This window comes from Hyla sarda, chromosome 9 (assembly GCF_029499605.1).
Source record: "Hyla sarda isolate aHylSar1 chromosome 9, aHylSar1.hap1, whole genome shotgun sequence".
In the NCBI taxonomy this organism is placed as follows: Eukaryota; Metazoa; Chordata; class Amphibia; order Anura; family Hylidae; genus Hyla; species Hyla sarda.
Window position 1 is genome coordinate 179,130,444 of NC_079197.1, and position 17,552 is coordinate 179,147,995.

The 17,552-nt window shown below is 38.8% G+C and overlaps 1 protein-coding gene across 1 annotated transcript in view; it reads left to right on the forward strand.

Annotated features, from left to right (window-relative positions):
* The first annotated feature begins 477 nt into the window (after positions 1-477).
* Positions 478-17,552, forward strand: part of KLHL4 (kelch like family member 4) — a 154,398-nt gene continuing 137,323 nt past the window's right edge. Inside the window, exon 1 of the mRNA XM_056538471.1 lies at positions 478-1,408. Within this exon, the coding sequence (XP_056394446.1) occupies positions 990-1,408 (419 nt within the window). The 5' untranslated portion in view covers positions 478-989. The remainder of the gene's footprint in view (positions 1,409-17,552) is intronic.

Below are 17,552 nucleotides of genomic sequence, written 5' to 3' on the forward strand. Positions count from 1 at the left end.
CAGGATAAGTAATGTAATGTATGTACACTGTGACCTCACCAGCAGAATAGTGAGTACAGCTCTGGAGTATAATACAGGATATAACTCAGGATCAGTACAGGATAAGTAATGTAATGTATGTACACAGTGACCCCACCTGCAGAATAGTGAGTACAGCTCTGGAGTATAATTCAGGATATAACTCAGGATCAGTACAGGATAAGTAATGTAATATACTGATAAATTGCTGATTACTTTGTCGCCTTTAAGTGCTCTTTACTTTTCTGACTCATTTTCAGCCTCTATACAGTGATCTGATGGATTTATGGATTATTTGGCTCCATTCATTGTCGGCCAATCAGAAATGTGTCTAATCAATTTGCCCAAATTACCTTAATGTCAGCAGGATCGATTCCTGTGGTGCCTCCTATAACACCTCTGCCCCCTCCCTTCCCAGACCCAGTGTTGTATATGTCACTGGCACAAGTCCTCAGGAGCAGAATCCTCTCATTCACTTACATTGCTTTCCCTTCTCCCAATCTGATGCGAATCTGAGAAATAGAAGACTAAATGCAGAAGGAGAGACAAGGAATCCACTGTTTGGGAGGGGTGCAGACTGGTCTATGAATCCAGGCATTGCCATCTCCCTCTGCTACATTCTGTTTTGCTTCCTTGCATTTCCAGTTGCAGGCTGCTCTCTGGAGATCACATGATCCTGGGCTAGGTGTCTGGCAGCTGACTGGTGTAATGCTGCTGCTACTTTCCTGTGCTAAGCTGATTTACTTGTTTAAGGTCTGACCTCATCATCCTGTCAGTATGGAATCCCACCTACACAGTTAGCAGCATTGGAGGAGCATGGGCTGGAGGGGCTTGCAGCATGCACCAGTCACAGGGACCAGTCTCCAGTCCTCAGCTCCTCTGAAGGACTAGAGATCGGTAAAGATCTGCACAATCCCAGGTTCTTCTTGGTTTATTTATTGCAAGAGAAGAAGAAAAAGAGGAATAAAAAAATGTCAGTGTCTGGGAAGAAAGAGTTTGATGTGAAGCAAATCCTGAGGCTGCGCTGGAGGTGGTTCAGTCACCCCTCACAGGGTTCTCCAGGATCTGGGGGGTGCCTGCAGCAGGAAGGATATGAGCACAGGGGGACTCCGGTTCACAATAGGCTCAAAAACCATTCACGGGACAGGAATGGGCTAAAGAAGAACAGCAGCCCTGTCCACAACATCCTGGCACCGGTGCCAGGTCCAACCCCTGTCCACCACCGATCTATCCCAGCCTGGCACCAACAAAACATTATAGAGCACCTACAGGCCAGCGAGGAGACCCCCAAACCCAACAGCACCGAGGAGAACCTGGGCAAAGAAGAGAACAACAGCGTCCAGGAGGTCTCCATCCCCTCCCAGGAGAACACGGAGGAAACCGCAGGCAGGTAGGTGCTCAGCATTGTGTCTATTGGGTCTGCACTGGTACTTTGTATATGATCAGCACTGGCACTTTGTATATGATCAGCACTGATAGATTGTATATGATCAGCACTGATACATTGTATATGATCAGCACTGGTACTTTGTATATGATCAGCACTGGTACTTTGTATATGATCAGCACTGGTACATTGTATATGATCAGCACTGATACATTGTATATGATCAGCACTGGTACTTTGTATATGATCTGCACTGATACATTGTATATGATCAGCACTGGTACATTGTATATGATCAGCACTGATACATTGTATATGATCAGCACTGGTACATTGTATATGATCAGCACTGATACATTGTATATGATCAGCACTGGTACTTTGTATATGATCAGCACTGATACATTGTATATGATCAGCACTGGTACTTTGTATATGATCAGCACTGATACATTGTATATGATCAGCACTGGTACTTTGTATATGATCAGCACTGATACATTGTATATGATCAGCACTGATAGATTGTATATGATCAGCACTGGTACTTTGTATATGATCAGCACTGATACATTGTATATGATCAGCACTGATAGATTGTATATGATCAGCACTGATACATTGTATATGATCTGCACTGATACATTGTATATGATCAGCACTGGTACATTGTATATGATCAGCACTGATACATTGTATATGATCAGCACTGGTACTTTGTATATGATCAGCACTGATACATTGTATATGATCAGCACTGGTACTTTGTATATGATCAGCACTGATACATTGTATATGATCAGCACTGATAGATTGTATATGATCAGCACTGGTACTTTGTATATGATCAGCACTGATACATTGTATATGATCAGCACTGATAGATTGTATATGATCAGCACTGATACATTGTATATGATCTGCACTGATACATTGTATATGATCAGCACTGGTACATTGTATATGATCAGCACTGGTACATTGTATATGATCAGCACTGATACATTGTATATGATCAGCACTGGTACATTGTATATGATCAGCACTGATACATTGTATATGATCAGCACTGGTACTTTGTATATGATCAGCACTAATACATTGTATATGATCAGCACTGATAGATTGTATATGATCAGCACTGATAGATTGTATATGATCAGCACTGATACATTGTATATGATCAGCACTGATAGATTGTATATGATCAGCACTGGTACTTTGTATATGATCAGCACTGGTACATTGTATATGATCAGCACTGATACATTGTATATGATCAGCACTGGTACTTTCTATATGATCAGCACTGGTACATTGTATATGATCAGCACTGGTACTTTGTATATGATCAGCACTGGTACATTGTATATGATCAGCACTGGTACTTTGTATATGATCAGCACTGGTACATTGCATATGATCTGCACTGATACATTGTAGAGAGTCCGCACTGATACATTGTAGAGTCCGCACTGATACATTGTAGAGTCCGCACTGACACATTGTAGAGTCCGCACTGATACATTGTAGAGTCCGCACTGATATATTATATAGTCCGCACTGACACATTATAGAGTCCGCACTGATACATTATAGAGTCCGCACTGATATATTATAGAGTCCGCACTGACACATTATAGAGTCCGCACTGATACATTATAGAGTCCGCACTGACACATTATAGAGTCCGCACTGATACATTATAGAGTCCGCACTGATATATTATAGAGTCCGCACTGACACATTATAGAGTCCGCACTGACACATTATAGAGTCCGCACTGATACATTATAGAGTCCGCACTGATATATTATAGAGTCCGCACTGATATATTATAGAGTCCGCACTGATACATTATAGAGTCCGCACTGATACATTATAGAGTCCGCACTGATACATTATAGAGTCCGCACTGATACATTATAGAGTCCGCACTGATACATGATAGAGTCCGCACTGATACATGATAGAGTCCGCACTGATACATGATAGAGTCCGCACTGATACATTATAGAGTCCGCACTGATACATTATAGAGTCCGCACTGATACATTATAGAGTCCGCACTGATATATTATAGAGTCCGCACTGATATATTATAGAGTCCGCACTGATACATTGTAGAGTCCGCACTGATACATTATAGAGTCTGCACTGATACATTATAGAGTCCGCACTGATACATTAAAGAGTCCGCACTGACATATTGTAGAGTCCGCACTGATACATTATAGAGTCCGCACTGATACATTATAGAGTCCGCACTGATACATTAAAGAGTCCGCACTGACACATTGTAGAGTCCGCACTGACACATTGTAGAGTCCGCACTGATACATTATAGAGTCCGCACTGATACATTATAGAGTCCGCACTGATACATTATAGAGTCCGCACTGATATATTATAGAGTCCGCACTGATATATTATAGAGTCCGCACTGACACATTGTAGAGTCCGCACTGACACATTGTAGAGTCCGCACTGATACATTATAGAGTCCGCACTGATACATTATAGAGTCCGCACTGACACATTGTAGAGTCCGCACTGATACATTATAGAGTCCGCACTGATACATTATAGAGTCCGCACTGACACATTGTAGAGTCCGCACTGACACATTGTAGAGTCCGCACTGATACATTATAGAGTCCGCACTGATACATTATAGAGTCCGCACTGATATATTATAGAGTCCGCACTGATACATTGTAGAGTCCGCACTGATACATTATAGAGTCCGCACTGATACATTATAGAGTCCGCACTGATATATTATAGAGTCCGCACTGATGCATTGTATAGTCCGCACTGACACATTGTATAGTCCGCACTGACACATTGTATAGTCCGCACTGACACATTGTATAGTCCGCACTGATATATTATTGAGTCCTTACTGACACATTGTATAGTCCGCACTGATATATTATTGAGTCCTTACTGACACATTGTATAGTCCGCACTGATATATTATTGAGTCCTTACTGACACATTGTATAGTCCGCACTGTTTCCCCGCACTCACTAGTTTATCACGGTCCATTCCTTGATACATTTGTATTTATTGATAATTCGGATTCCATTGTGTCCTCTGAAATCCTTCTATTTGTTGCCACTTTGTGTCCATTTCCTATTTTCTCTTACATTTTCTTGTCGCTTTGTATCTATCGATCCCTTGCCCTGGTTACCGATAACAATCGCCCAGATCTGAAGCATGAGATGGAGGACAAGGGTTTGACTCTTCTCCCGATTCATCTCTTTACTTTCTTTATCAGATCGGCCAACCTGGACACAACTTCTCTGCTGCTCCTGTGCAGACCCGGCTCTGCTTCATCTGGTCACTAAGGTGTTAACATTCTCCTTGCACAGTGCAGATGTCTTAATGCAGAGATTGAGCCAAGTGATTTATACATGTGATGTGATTCCAGGACAGTATTGTGTCCTAGGACAGACTGTTCTGGGGGAGACTGTACACCCCCCAGATGAGTGGGTGAGGGGTGGTAGCTGAGGTTCTGCACTATGTGGGGGTAGACTCAGTCTGGGGGACTGCACCGAGTCAGTAGAGGTCTTGCTGAGCACAATGTAGTAGAACCACTTTATATATATATATGTATATATATATATATATATATATATATATATATATATATATATATATATATATATGTGTTAGTATACATCAGTGATCTCCAAACTAGGAACCTCCAGCTGTTGCAAAACTACAACTCCCAGCCGTTGGCTGGGAGTTGTAGTTTTGCAACAGCTGGAGGCCCACTGTTTGCAGACCACTGGTATACAGGATACAGGGTCAGCCAGGAAGCAGCAAAACAATGGCTCAAGTTCTCAAGTTTCCATTTCACACAGTTCCTATGGGGTTCTGCTTAAAGAGATTCTGCACGTGATATCAGGGGTTAATAGAGATCAGATTCCTAAAGTTCTTCCATATACTGATCCTTGGGGTTACAAGGATCTGTTCAGATATAGGGGGATTATAATTGAATGAAATTGAGCAATATACAGCATGCTAAAATGACAGTATATAGATCATAATAATAATAATAATAATAATAATAATTAATATTATTATAATTGTATTTATTAATATTATTATTATCATTATTATTCTTGTTGTTGTATTTATTTCTATTATTATTATTATTGTATTTATTGATATTATTATTATCATTAGTCTTGTTGTTGTATTTATTTATATTATTATTGTATTTATTTATATTATTACTGTGTTTATTTATATTATTAATATTAATATTATTGGTGTATTTATTTATATTATTATTATGATTATTATTATGGTTGTTGTATTTATTTATATTATTATTATAGTATTTCTTTATATTATCATTATTGTAATTATTATTATTATTATAGTATTTATTTATATTATAATTATTATAATTATTATTATTATTATTATTATTATAGTATTTATTTATATTCTTCTTCTTCTTATTATAATTGTATTTATTTATATTATTATTATTATAGTATTTATTTATATTATAATTATTGTAATTATTATTATTATTGTATTTATTTATATTATAATTATTATTATTATTATTATTATTATTATTATTATTCTTTCAGTCTGTGCTATCAGATTAGATATAAAGGTTCCGCTTCCTATTAGTTATTATTGGCCCCCGGATAAGATCGCTGTTATTGCTGAGATTCGGTGCTGAGCCCATAGTTCTATATAAGACTAAATATAACACAATAGAAGTTGGCAGCTTAATAGAATGTGATCACAGACTGTGGGGAGGAATTTCTTGTTTGCACGCCTGACTTCCTGTATACTTCATCTGCTAACAATAGATTATTGACAATGGTGTATATAAAGGGGGCTCCACACTAGACTATACAGAACTGCTTCATTGTATGACCATCAGGACAGTATATATTTGTGAACTATATGGCAGGATATACAGACATTATTGGGGCACTATATTGGTTGAGCTCAGTTGGATTTGCTTGTATTATCTGGACACTATATGGTCTGGAATATTGTACAGTACAGTTATTTGGCCTCTATATGGGTATACTATCTGGGCAGAGTGTGGCTATATTATTTAGTCACTAAATGGCTGTATTATTTGGGCACTGTATGACTATTATTAGGGCACTGTATTATTTGGGCACTGTATTACTTGGGCACTGTATGGCTGTATTATTTGGGCACTGTATGACTATTATTAGGGCACTGTATTATTTGGGCACTGTATTACTTGGGCATGGTATAACTGTATTATTTGGGCACTGTATGACTATTATTAGGGCACTGTATTATTTGGGCACTGTATGACTATTATTAGGGCACTGTATTATTTGGGCACTGTATTACTTGGGCACGGTATAACTGTATTACTTGGGCTGTCCTATTTGGGGACTGCATAGCTGCATTATTTGGACTCTGTATGACTATATTATTTGGGAGCTGCATTATTAGGGATCTGTATGACTATATTATTTGGGATCTGTATGGCTGTATTAATTGAGCACTATATGGCTTATTATTTGGGCTCTGTCTAGCTGTAATTTTGTGCACTGCTTGTGTGATCTATTTGGGCACTGTATAGCTGTGTTATTTGGGCACTGTATAGCTGTGTTATTTGGGCACTGTATAGCTGTGTTATTTTGGCACTGTTTGGCTATATTATTTGGGCACTGTTTGGCTATATTATTTGTGGACTGTCTAGCTGTATTATTTGGGCACTGTATAGCTGTGTTATTTGGGCACGGTATAGCTGTATTATTTGGGCACTGTATAGCTGTGTTATTTGGGCACTGTTTAGCTGTATTATTTGGGCACTGTATAGCTGTATTATTTGGACACTGTATAGCTGTATTATTTGGGCACTGTATAGCTGTGTTATTTGGGCACTGTTTGGCTATATTATTTGGGCACTGTCTAGCTGTATTATTTGGGCACTGTCTAGCTGTATTATTTGGGCACTGTATAGCTGTATTATTTGGGCACTGTATAGCTGTATTATTTGGACACTGTTTAGCTGTGTTATTTTGGCACTATATAGCTGTATTATTTGGGCACTGTATAGCTGTATTATTTGGGCACTGTATAGCTGTGTTATTTGGGCACTGTTTAGCTGTGTTATTTTGGCACTGTTTGGCTATATTATTTGGACACTGTATAGCTGTATTATTTGGGCACTGTTTAGCTGTGTTATTTTGGCACTATATAGCTGTATTATTTGGGCACTGTATAGCTGTATTATTTGGGCACTGTATAGCTGTGTTATTTGGGCACTGTTAAGCTGTGTTATTTTGGCACTGTTTGGCTATATTATTTGGACACTGTTTAGCTATATTATTTGGGCACTGTATGGCTTATTATTTGGGCACTGTTTGGCTATATTATTTGGGCACTGTATAGCTGTGTTATTTTGGCTCTGTTTGGCTATATTATTTGTGCACTGTATAGCTGTATTATTTGGGCACTGTATGGCTTATTATTTGGGCACTGTTTGGCTATATTATTTGGGCACTGTATAGCTGTGTTATTTTGGCTCTGTTTGGCTATATTATTTGTGCACTGTATAGCTGTATTATTTGGGCACTGTATGGCTTATTATTTGGGCACTGTTTGGCTATATTATTTGGGCACTGTATAGCTGTGTTATTTTGGCTCTGTTTGGCTATATTATTTGTGGACTGTATGGCTGTATTATTTGGGCACTGTATGGCTTATTATTTGGGCCCAGTATGACACTTATGTGAACATTGTACATTGAATTACTGAACACCATGTTATGTAGCTATCATCCATCCCCAATAATGTAATATATGGCGGCATTATATTATATGTGCATAGTAAAGTTACCGGTGGACTTTACAACAGGTTTTAAAGATCCAGCATTATAAATCTATATTGTCTATATTGTCTACATTATAAATCTATATTGTTTGATAATATTATATTACGTTATAGCTGTAAAAAGTCCTTAGAAGTAAAGTGTTAATAGGCAAATGGCAGTATATAGCTCCATTCACATCTATGCAGGGAAATCAATGCTGATCTGTCCTACCACAGTGTCTCCCAACCGGTGTGACTCCAGCTGTTGCAAAACTACAACTCCCAGCATGCCCAGACAGCCATTGGCTGTCTGGGCATGCTTGGAGTTGTAGTTTTGCAATATCTGGCAGTTTGTAGACCACTGCATTATAAGAATCAGCCATGCTGCAGATGTGAACAGCACCTAAGACCGAACCACAATCCTTGTCAAATAGAAGCCTGCTTTGGCTTTGCTGGGACTTATTGTTCACCTGCAAGTGATGATATACATAGATTGGCTTAGCTACACAAAGAGTCACTGTAATAATAGGAAAAATGCTTAAACATAAATAAGTAAATAAGTAAATAATATAAATAAATATATAAAATGTTTTGTAAATTGTCTGTAATGCATATATTAGTAAAGTTGCCCTTCTTTCGCACTTCATGTATATTCTTGAAGAGGAACTCAGGTGGAAAACAATTTTTTGTAAATCAACGGGAACCAGAAAGTTAAACAGATTTGTAAATTACTTCTATTTAAAAATCTTAACCCTTCCAGTACTTATCAGCTTCTGTTTGCTCCACAGGAAGTTGTGTAGTTCTTTCCAGTCTGACCACAGTGCTCTCTGCTGCCGCCTCTGTCCATGTCAGAAACTGTCCACCAGGAGAGGTTTGCTTTGAGGATTTGCTCCTACTCTGGACAGTTCCTGACATGGACAGTGGTGGCAGCAGAGAGCTCTGTGGTCAGACAGGAAATAACTGCACAATTTCCTATGTAGTATACAGCAGCTGAGAAGTATTGGAAGGATTAAGATTTTTGAATTGAAGTAATTTACATATCTGATAAACTTTCTGGAACCAGTTGATTTAAACCTTTTAAATTCTAAATTAGGAACATTAGTGAAATGTAACCTCTATGGCATCCAAAATAAATCACCAAAACCGTGCACCGTAATACAACATATGCACATGGTAATGAAGCCCTATGTAAGTAAAATGCCATTATTGTGCAGTGCCCCCCCCCCCCCACAAAAATAAAGAACGCAAGAAAAAAATGCCAGAAAAAACGCCACAGCAATTTCCTGCGTCTGACAGTTTTTCTTGCATTTTTTTCTGGCGTTTTTTGCATTTGAGTGGAAATTGCATTTTTGGCCCCTTTGTTTGTTTTTTTGGTATCCAAAATTTGTTGGGTACCAAAACAAAAAAAAATAAAAAAGAAAAGGATGCAGTAATGATGGAAAAAAATTGTATTTAACAAAATTTGTATTGTTATAACAAAATTGTATTTAATTTTTTATAAAGTGTCTGTGTTTCACTTTTTCTCTTTATTTTTTCCATTTTTTTTTAGGTAGTACTACTACTCCCAGCATGGAACAGACTGTTCCATGATGGGAGTAGTAGTACCTGTACTAATAGACATATCGCCCCGGGTGTCAGTCGTGACACCCGATGCAATTGTCCATAATATATCAGAGATGGGGAGCGGCTCTATACAGCGCTCACATCTCTGCACTATACTCCGGCCAGTGATGTGAATAGAACATCACTCATTGATATTTTCTGCCCAGATGGTGATTGGCCGGATGGTTTCAGCCAATCACAGCTCTCAGAGGGAAATATGAATGAGTGATGTTCTATTCATATCACTGGCCGGAGTATAGTGCAGAGATGTGAGCGCTGTATAGAGCCGCTCCGCATCTCTGCTATATTATGAATAATCTCATCGGGTGTCAGGAGTGATACCCACTGTGATCTGCCCTTAATTGCAGGTACTACTACTCCCAACATGGAGCACACTCTGCTCCATGTTAGGAGCAGTAGTACTTGCAGTTAAGGAAAGATCACAGTGGATGTCACTCCTGACACCCGTTGCGATCCTCCTGTATAATTTATAGATGTGGCCGTTCTTCTATGGTCCCTTGCACTGCCGTATATATACACCTATTCATATTTCTCACAGAGAGCTGTGATTGGCTGGAACCATCTGGCCAATCACAGCTCTCTGTGGGAAATATGAATAGATGTATATATACGGCAGTGCAGGGGACCATAGAAGAGCGGCCGCCACATCTATAGATTATACAGGAGGATTGCAATGGGCAATCTGTCAATTAGTACAGTTACTACTACCCCAATCGTGGAACAGTGGGTTCCATGCTGGGAGTAGTAGTACTACCTAAATAAATATAAAAAAAAAGTGAAAAACACACACACACACTACATTTTTATTATTGTGGGCTACATTTTTAGTGCCCTGCCCGCACACATAAATTGATCCCTGTTTTAAAAAATAATAAAAATGTTGTTATAAAAAAGATACGTTTTGTTAGATACAATTTTTTCCTTCACTAAAGTATCTTTTTTTTTATTTTTTAATGGTACCCTACGAAATTTTATTAAAAAAGGTATCTCCATCACTTTTTTGGATCGCTAAAGTCCAAAACAGAATAAAAACCGCCTGCAAAATCGCCAAAGTTAAAACCCACATGTCGTTTTTCTTTGCGCTTTTTTCATTCCCATAGACAAGGAGCAAAAAAAAAAAAAGAGTGAAAAAACGCCAAAAGGAATAAAAAAAAAACGCCAAACTGAAAAATGCCAAATGGAAAAAGAATTTTGCGATTTCTCATTGATTTACAGCTAACATCTGGCCGCAGCTTTTTTGGGCCAAAAAACGCCATGCGGCAGAATTGGCTTTTAAAAAAAAAAAAGTAGAAAGCCAAAGGAGATATTTTCATTTCTTAGGCCAAAGTTATAGATCTTGTACTTTGCAACCAATTTTTTATTTTTTTAAAAAGGTGCACGCCATTTTAGATATTTGTCACATTTGTCACCACTTTGGCCATGTTCAAACAGTGTAAAATAAGCTTTATTTACTTTTTTTTTTTTTTACTTTAATATTTTTTTTTATTTGATAAGTAGAAGCAAAATTAAGTTAAACAAACAAAAGAAAAAAAAAAAAATCTGCAATAAAGATAAGAAAAAAACCAAAAACCTTTGGCCGTATTCTTACGTATTCTTACACAATGATGTGTTGTATTAAAGTTTATGGAGAATCAATAGTCAGAACAAACATTGTATAATGAGCAGGTTCTATACTCGCAGCTGCAAATGAAAATAGAAATAGTAGTAACAAAAATCTGGCCGTAAAACAGGAAACAAACAAAATCGGACATAAAATTTAGAAAAAAAATAAATAAAAAATGGCAGCAATTTTTACTACTTTTTTATTATCCTTTTCTACAAAAAAAAAAAAACTATCATATTTTTTATGGCTATAAATACAATCAAAAATACACTGTGTGAACATGGCCTTGCTTTAGGTTGTATGTGATATTGCAGATCAGTTCCATAAAAGTGAATTGACAAGATCATCCAACCCAGTGTTTTTTGAACAATGTGTCTCCAGCTGTTGCAAAACTACAACTCCCAGCATGCCTGGACAGCCGTTGGCTGTCCAGGCATGCTGGGAGTTGTAGTTTTGCAACAGCAGGAGTCACACTGTTTGGAAAACATTGATCCAAGGCTTGACTTATGTTCCTGAGCTCCCTGCAGAGATATCAGCAACAGCCGCATCCATTCTGTGATCTTATAAGACGCTTCCTGTTTCCAAATTCCTCATGTACATCATTATGTTTATACATTTCTGTAATACTAAGTTCTGCAACTTTACAATACAATTTGTATCAATTTATACTATTAACAAAATCTTAAAACAGTACTTATTGCTTCCAAAAACAGCGCCACACCTGTTCTCAGATATATAGAGCTCACAGAGGAATCTCTACAAGAGATACATTTGTAGCAAATGACCAGCTGTGGTCCCAGTACCAAAGTAGCTTTAAGGGTGCGTCCATATGCTTTTAGTTTTTGCGGGTTTTCCGCTGCGTATTTGAAAGGGGGCGGGCTCTTCTCAGCAGTCCGCAGCAGATTTTCCACGGAGGAATTTACGCTGCGGAAAATTTGCCGCAAGCCCAATTTAGGTCAGTAGGGACTGTGGTGGATTTTCCGCAGCGTAAATTCCGCCGTGGAAAATCTGCTTTGGACAGCCTAGAAGAGCCCACCCACTTTCAAATATGCAGCAGAAAACCCGCAAAAACTGAAAGCGTGTGAACGCACCCTAAAGGGGTACTCTGGTGAAAAACTATTTTTTTTTTTAATAAATTGATGACAGAACGTTAAACGGCTTTGTAAATTACTTCTATTAAAAAAAATCTTAATTCTTCCAGTACTTATTAGCTGCTGTATGCTCTATAGGAAATTCTTTTCTTTTTAGATTTATTTTCTGTCTGACCACAGTGCTCACTGCTGCCACCTCTGTCCATGTCAGGAACTTTCCAGAGCAGGAGAGGTTTTCTATGGGGATTGGCTCCTGCTCTGGACAGTTCCTGAGACAGACAAAGGTGTTAGCAGAGAGCACTGTGGTCAATTGGAAAATAAATTTAAAGGGGCACTCCCGTGGAAAACTTTTTTTTTTTTAATCAACTGGTGCCCGAAAGTTAAACAGATTTTTTATTTACTTTTATTTAAAAATCTTAATCCTTCCAGTACTTATTAGCTGCTGAATACTACATTGGAATTTATTTTCTTTTTGGAACACAGTGCTCTCTGCTGACATCACGAGCACAGTGCTCTCTGCTGACATCTCTGTCCATTTTAGGAACTGTCCAGAGCAGCATATGTTTTGCTATGGGGATTTTTTCCTACTCTGGACAGTTCTTAAAATGGACAGAGATGTAAGCAGAGAGCACTGTGCTCATGGGGTCAGCAGAGAGCACTGTACTCGTGATGTCAGCAGAGAGCTCTGTGTTCCAAAAAGAAAATAATTTCCTATGTAGTATTCAGCAGCTAATAAGTACCAGAAGGATCAATATTTTTTAATAGAAGTAATTTACAAATCTGTTTAACTTTCTGGCACCAGTTGATATAAAATAAATAAATAAATATAAGTTTTCCACCGGAGTATCCCTTTCAAAAGAAAAAAAATCCTGGGGAGCATACAGCAGCTGATAAGTACTAGAAGGATTAAGATTTTTAAATAGATATCATTTACAAATCTGTTTAACAATCTGACACCAGTTGATGTAAAAGTAAATGTAAAAGTTTTCACCCTTTAAAAATAAATAAATAAATAAAATGTTCACATTTACTGACAGAAAACAGAGATTGTGTTAATAGTTAGAAATCAGAACAAATGTCATTGTACAGTTGCATAATTTATTATTAAACAGATGTATGAACATAATGATGTACACAGGGAAACTGGAAACAGGAAGCGTCTTGTCAGGTTACAGAATAGATCCGGCTGTTGCTGATATCTCTGCAGGGAGCTCAGGGATCAGATGATCTTGTCAATTCATTTCAATGGAGCTCAACTGCAATACCGCACACAACCTGAGGACATGTGTGGTGCTGTTTTTGGAAGAAATAAGCTATGTTTTTATAACCCTGGATCATACATTGTAGCAAACTATAACATAGATTTGTGTTGCTATATAGAGTCAGCACTAAGATACATTTGTAGCAAATGGCTATAGTTAATAGGTAGATGTTGTAACAAATGCCATTGTAAAGTTGCAGAACTTATTATAATAGAGATGTATAAACATATTAATAAATACAGGCTAATTGGAAACAGAAAGCATTTTGTAAGGTTACAAAATGGATCCGGCTGTTGCTGATATCTCTGCAGGGAGCTCGGGGGTCAGATGATCTTGCCAATTCACTGAAATGGAACTGAGCTGTAATACCACACACAACCTGAGGACAGACGGGACACTGTTTTTTTGGAAGAAACGAGCTATGTTTTCTAATCCTGGATAATACATTGTAGTGATCTATAAGAAGAAAGTTTTGTGTTGCTATATAAAGCGCACAGAGGAAGTCTCTATATGAGATACATTTGTAGCTAATGATCAGCTGTGACCAGGACTAGGTCCCAGTACTTTGACTTTAAAGAGTGCCTCTCATCATCTTGTTATAATCCTCCCAGGTCACTGCCCCCATCATGATAAACCACCCCCGGCCTTTATTTTTTATTATCTTTTAGTTTTCTACCTTGATATTGCTCTGTATTTTCTGCTCGGACTCAGTCAGATTCGCATACTGGGAAGGGGCGTTCCCCAGCAGGTGTGACATCATCTGAAGCCATACAGGGGAGAACTTCCTCCCTCCCTCTGCTACAAACAGCCCAGAGCAGTTCAGTGTGAGATGAGCTATGATTGGCTAAGGCTGCAAACCCCCCCCCCCCCCTCTCAGGGCTCCAGACTGCATTTCTTGACTTTGGACTTCTGCAAGGACAGCAGGAGTCCAAAGTCTGTGCAAGAGATGGGGGGAAATGTGCTCTGGACAAGTAGGGAGACACCTAGTGGCAGCTTTTTTTAAACACAAATAAAACATAGAAAACTTCATTTTTTTAAACAAAGTACATTAGAAAGATTTTTTATTTACCATAAGGAGTGCAAGAAGAATGTTCACATTCACTGACAGTAAGCAGAGATCTTGTTTATAGTTAGAAATTGGAACAAATGTCATTGTAAGGTTGCCAGACATATTATCAAACAGATGTATAAACATAATGATGTACACAGGGAAATTGGAAACAGGAAGCGTCTTGTAAGGTTACAGAATGGATCCGGCTGTTGCTGATATCTCTGCAGGGAGCTCAGGAACACGAGTCAGGGGTCGGAGGATCTTGTTAAGGAGAATAAAAGACGCTTTGGGTGCTGTGAGGCTTCGGCCTGACAGAACTGTCTGCCTGGTGTAGATAAGGACATGAAATGCTACAAAGCCAAGGGCTGAGATCTACACATCAGATCTGTACTAATAGAGCGGGGACCACCGAGACCGCGCACATTCCAGCACGCTGAACCGCAGTATTACATGTATCACAGCCTGTGTAACCAGGGACCTTCAGAATAGGATTCCTGCCGAGATGCGGAAAAATTTACATACAAAATACGGTAAATAAGAGAAATGAAAATCGACAAAATTGCTTCATCTTTCAAAGAGAATCAGATTCAGTCTTAAACCGAGCCCGTATGTAAAGTGCAGCGTGCAGACCCGCAATGATTTTTATGCTCTTATGCGCGGGATATGAAAAGTAATTATAATATCGTTTTGCGTTTACAGCTCCAGTGCAGACCTATGTGTCCCTGCGGTTGTAAATCAGCAACAAAGAATTGTGTGTAGTCTGATTGTGCTGCCCAGTGTAACTACATCCTACACAAGGGGATAGAGCAGGGTTTCCCAACCAGGGGGCCTCCAGCAGTTGCAAAGTTACAACTCTCAGCATAGTTATCATGCAGTTGTATCAAAGGTTAAAAAAAAATGGGAAACAGGCGCAGTGAAAAAAATAAATAAAAATAAAGTAATGTGCCACTACTACTACTCCCTTGGGGATCACATTGTTGGAACAGAGGCCACACCAAGTATTGTCTGCAGTAAAGTCCTTCCGTGCTGTTTCCTTTATTGCTGGGAGGAGGTTACTCCAGAATAGTCTGGAACACTAAGGGTATGTTCACACAGCAGAATTTCTACATGAATTTAAAGCCAATACACTTCAAAGGGGTCCCAGTGTCCCATTCACACAGCAGAATTCCCCATGCAGGAATTCCATTGAAGATTTAATGGGCAATTAATTTCAGCAGAATTTACTGTAGAACTTTCATGCAGAATTCCATGCAGAAATTTTGCTGTGTGAATATAACAGATGAGCTTCCAAGAGAAAGTGACTGCACAGGAGGAAGAGACTGCACAGGAGGAGAAGACTGCACACAGTGACTGCACAGGAGGAGGAGACTGCATGAGAAGGTAGTTACTGCACTCAGTTACTACACAGGAGGAAGTGACTGTACAGGAGGAAGTGACTGCACAGGAGGAAGTGACTGCACACAGTGACTGCACAGGAGAAGGAGACTGCACACAGTGACTACGCAGGAGGAAGTGACTGCACGGGAGGAAGTGACTGCACTCAGTCACTACACAGGAGGAAATGACTGCACAGGAGGAAGTGACTGCACTGGAGGAGGAGACTGCATACAGTGACTGCACAGGAGGAGGAGACTGCAAAGGAGGAGGATATTGCACACAGTGACTGCACAGGAGGAAGAGACTGCATACAGTGACTGCACAGGAGGAGGAGACTGCATACAGTGACTGCACAGGAGGAGGAGACTGCACACAGTGACTGCACAGGAATAGGAGACTATGCACAGTGACTGCACAGGAGGAGGAGACTGCACACAGTGACTATACAGAAGGAGGAGACTTCACACAGTGACTGTACAGGAGTAGGAGACTATGCACAGTGACTATACAGTGTAGGCCTCAAGCTGTAGCAAAACTACAACCTCCAGCATACAAGGAGTTGTAGTTTTTTTTTAACAGCTGGAGGCACATTGGTTGGAAGGCACTTCTATATAGGGATGCTTCTTTGAAACTTTATTACAACTCAGTTTTGCTGCAAGCAGCAGCACTTTGTATAGTTGACAACTGGAACAGTTTCCATGGACATCAATCAAAGAGTTTTTTTTCCCCAAAAAAATAATAAAGGTTCTAATAAATAATAAAAAACAAAAAACAAATAAAAAATCTAAATAATAAATAAATAAAGAAAGAAATGATAAATAATTAACAAATACTACTACTAATAATAATAATATTAAATAAATCAATAAATAATAGAATACATGATAACAATAATAATAACAACAACAATTATTATATTAACCACTGGGATATATGGTTATTATAATACTAGTAATTAAAAAAAAAAAAAAATGCTACTAGTGATGCCTTTGGCTGTCCGGGCATACTGGGTGTTGTAGTTTAGCTACAGCTGGAGGCACACTGTTTGGAAAATGTTGGGTTAAAAGCTGTCAGCCATTCTAGGAGTTGTAATTTTGCAACAGCTGGAGGCACACTGTTTGGGAAAGCTGGGTTAAAGGCTCTCAGCCATGCTGGGAGTTGTAGTTTTGCGACAGCTGGAGGCACAATGTTTGGTAAAGCTGGGTTAAAGGCTGTCAGCCATGATGGGAGTTGTAGTTTTGCAACAGCTGGAGGCACACTGTTTGGTAAACAGTGGGTTAAAGGCTGTCAGTACATAATG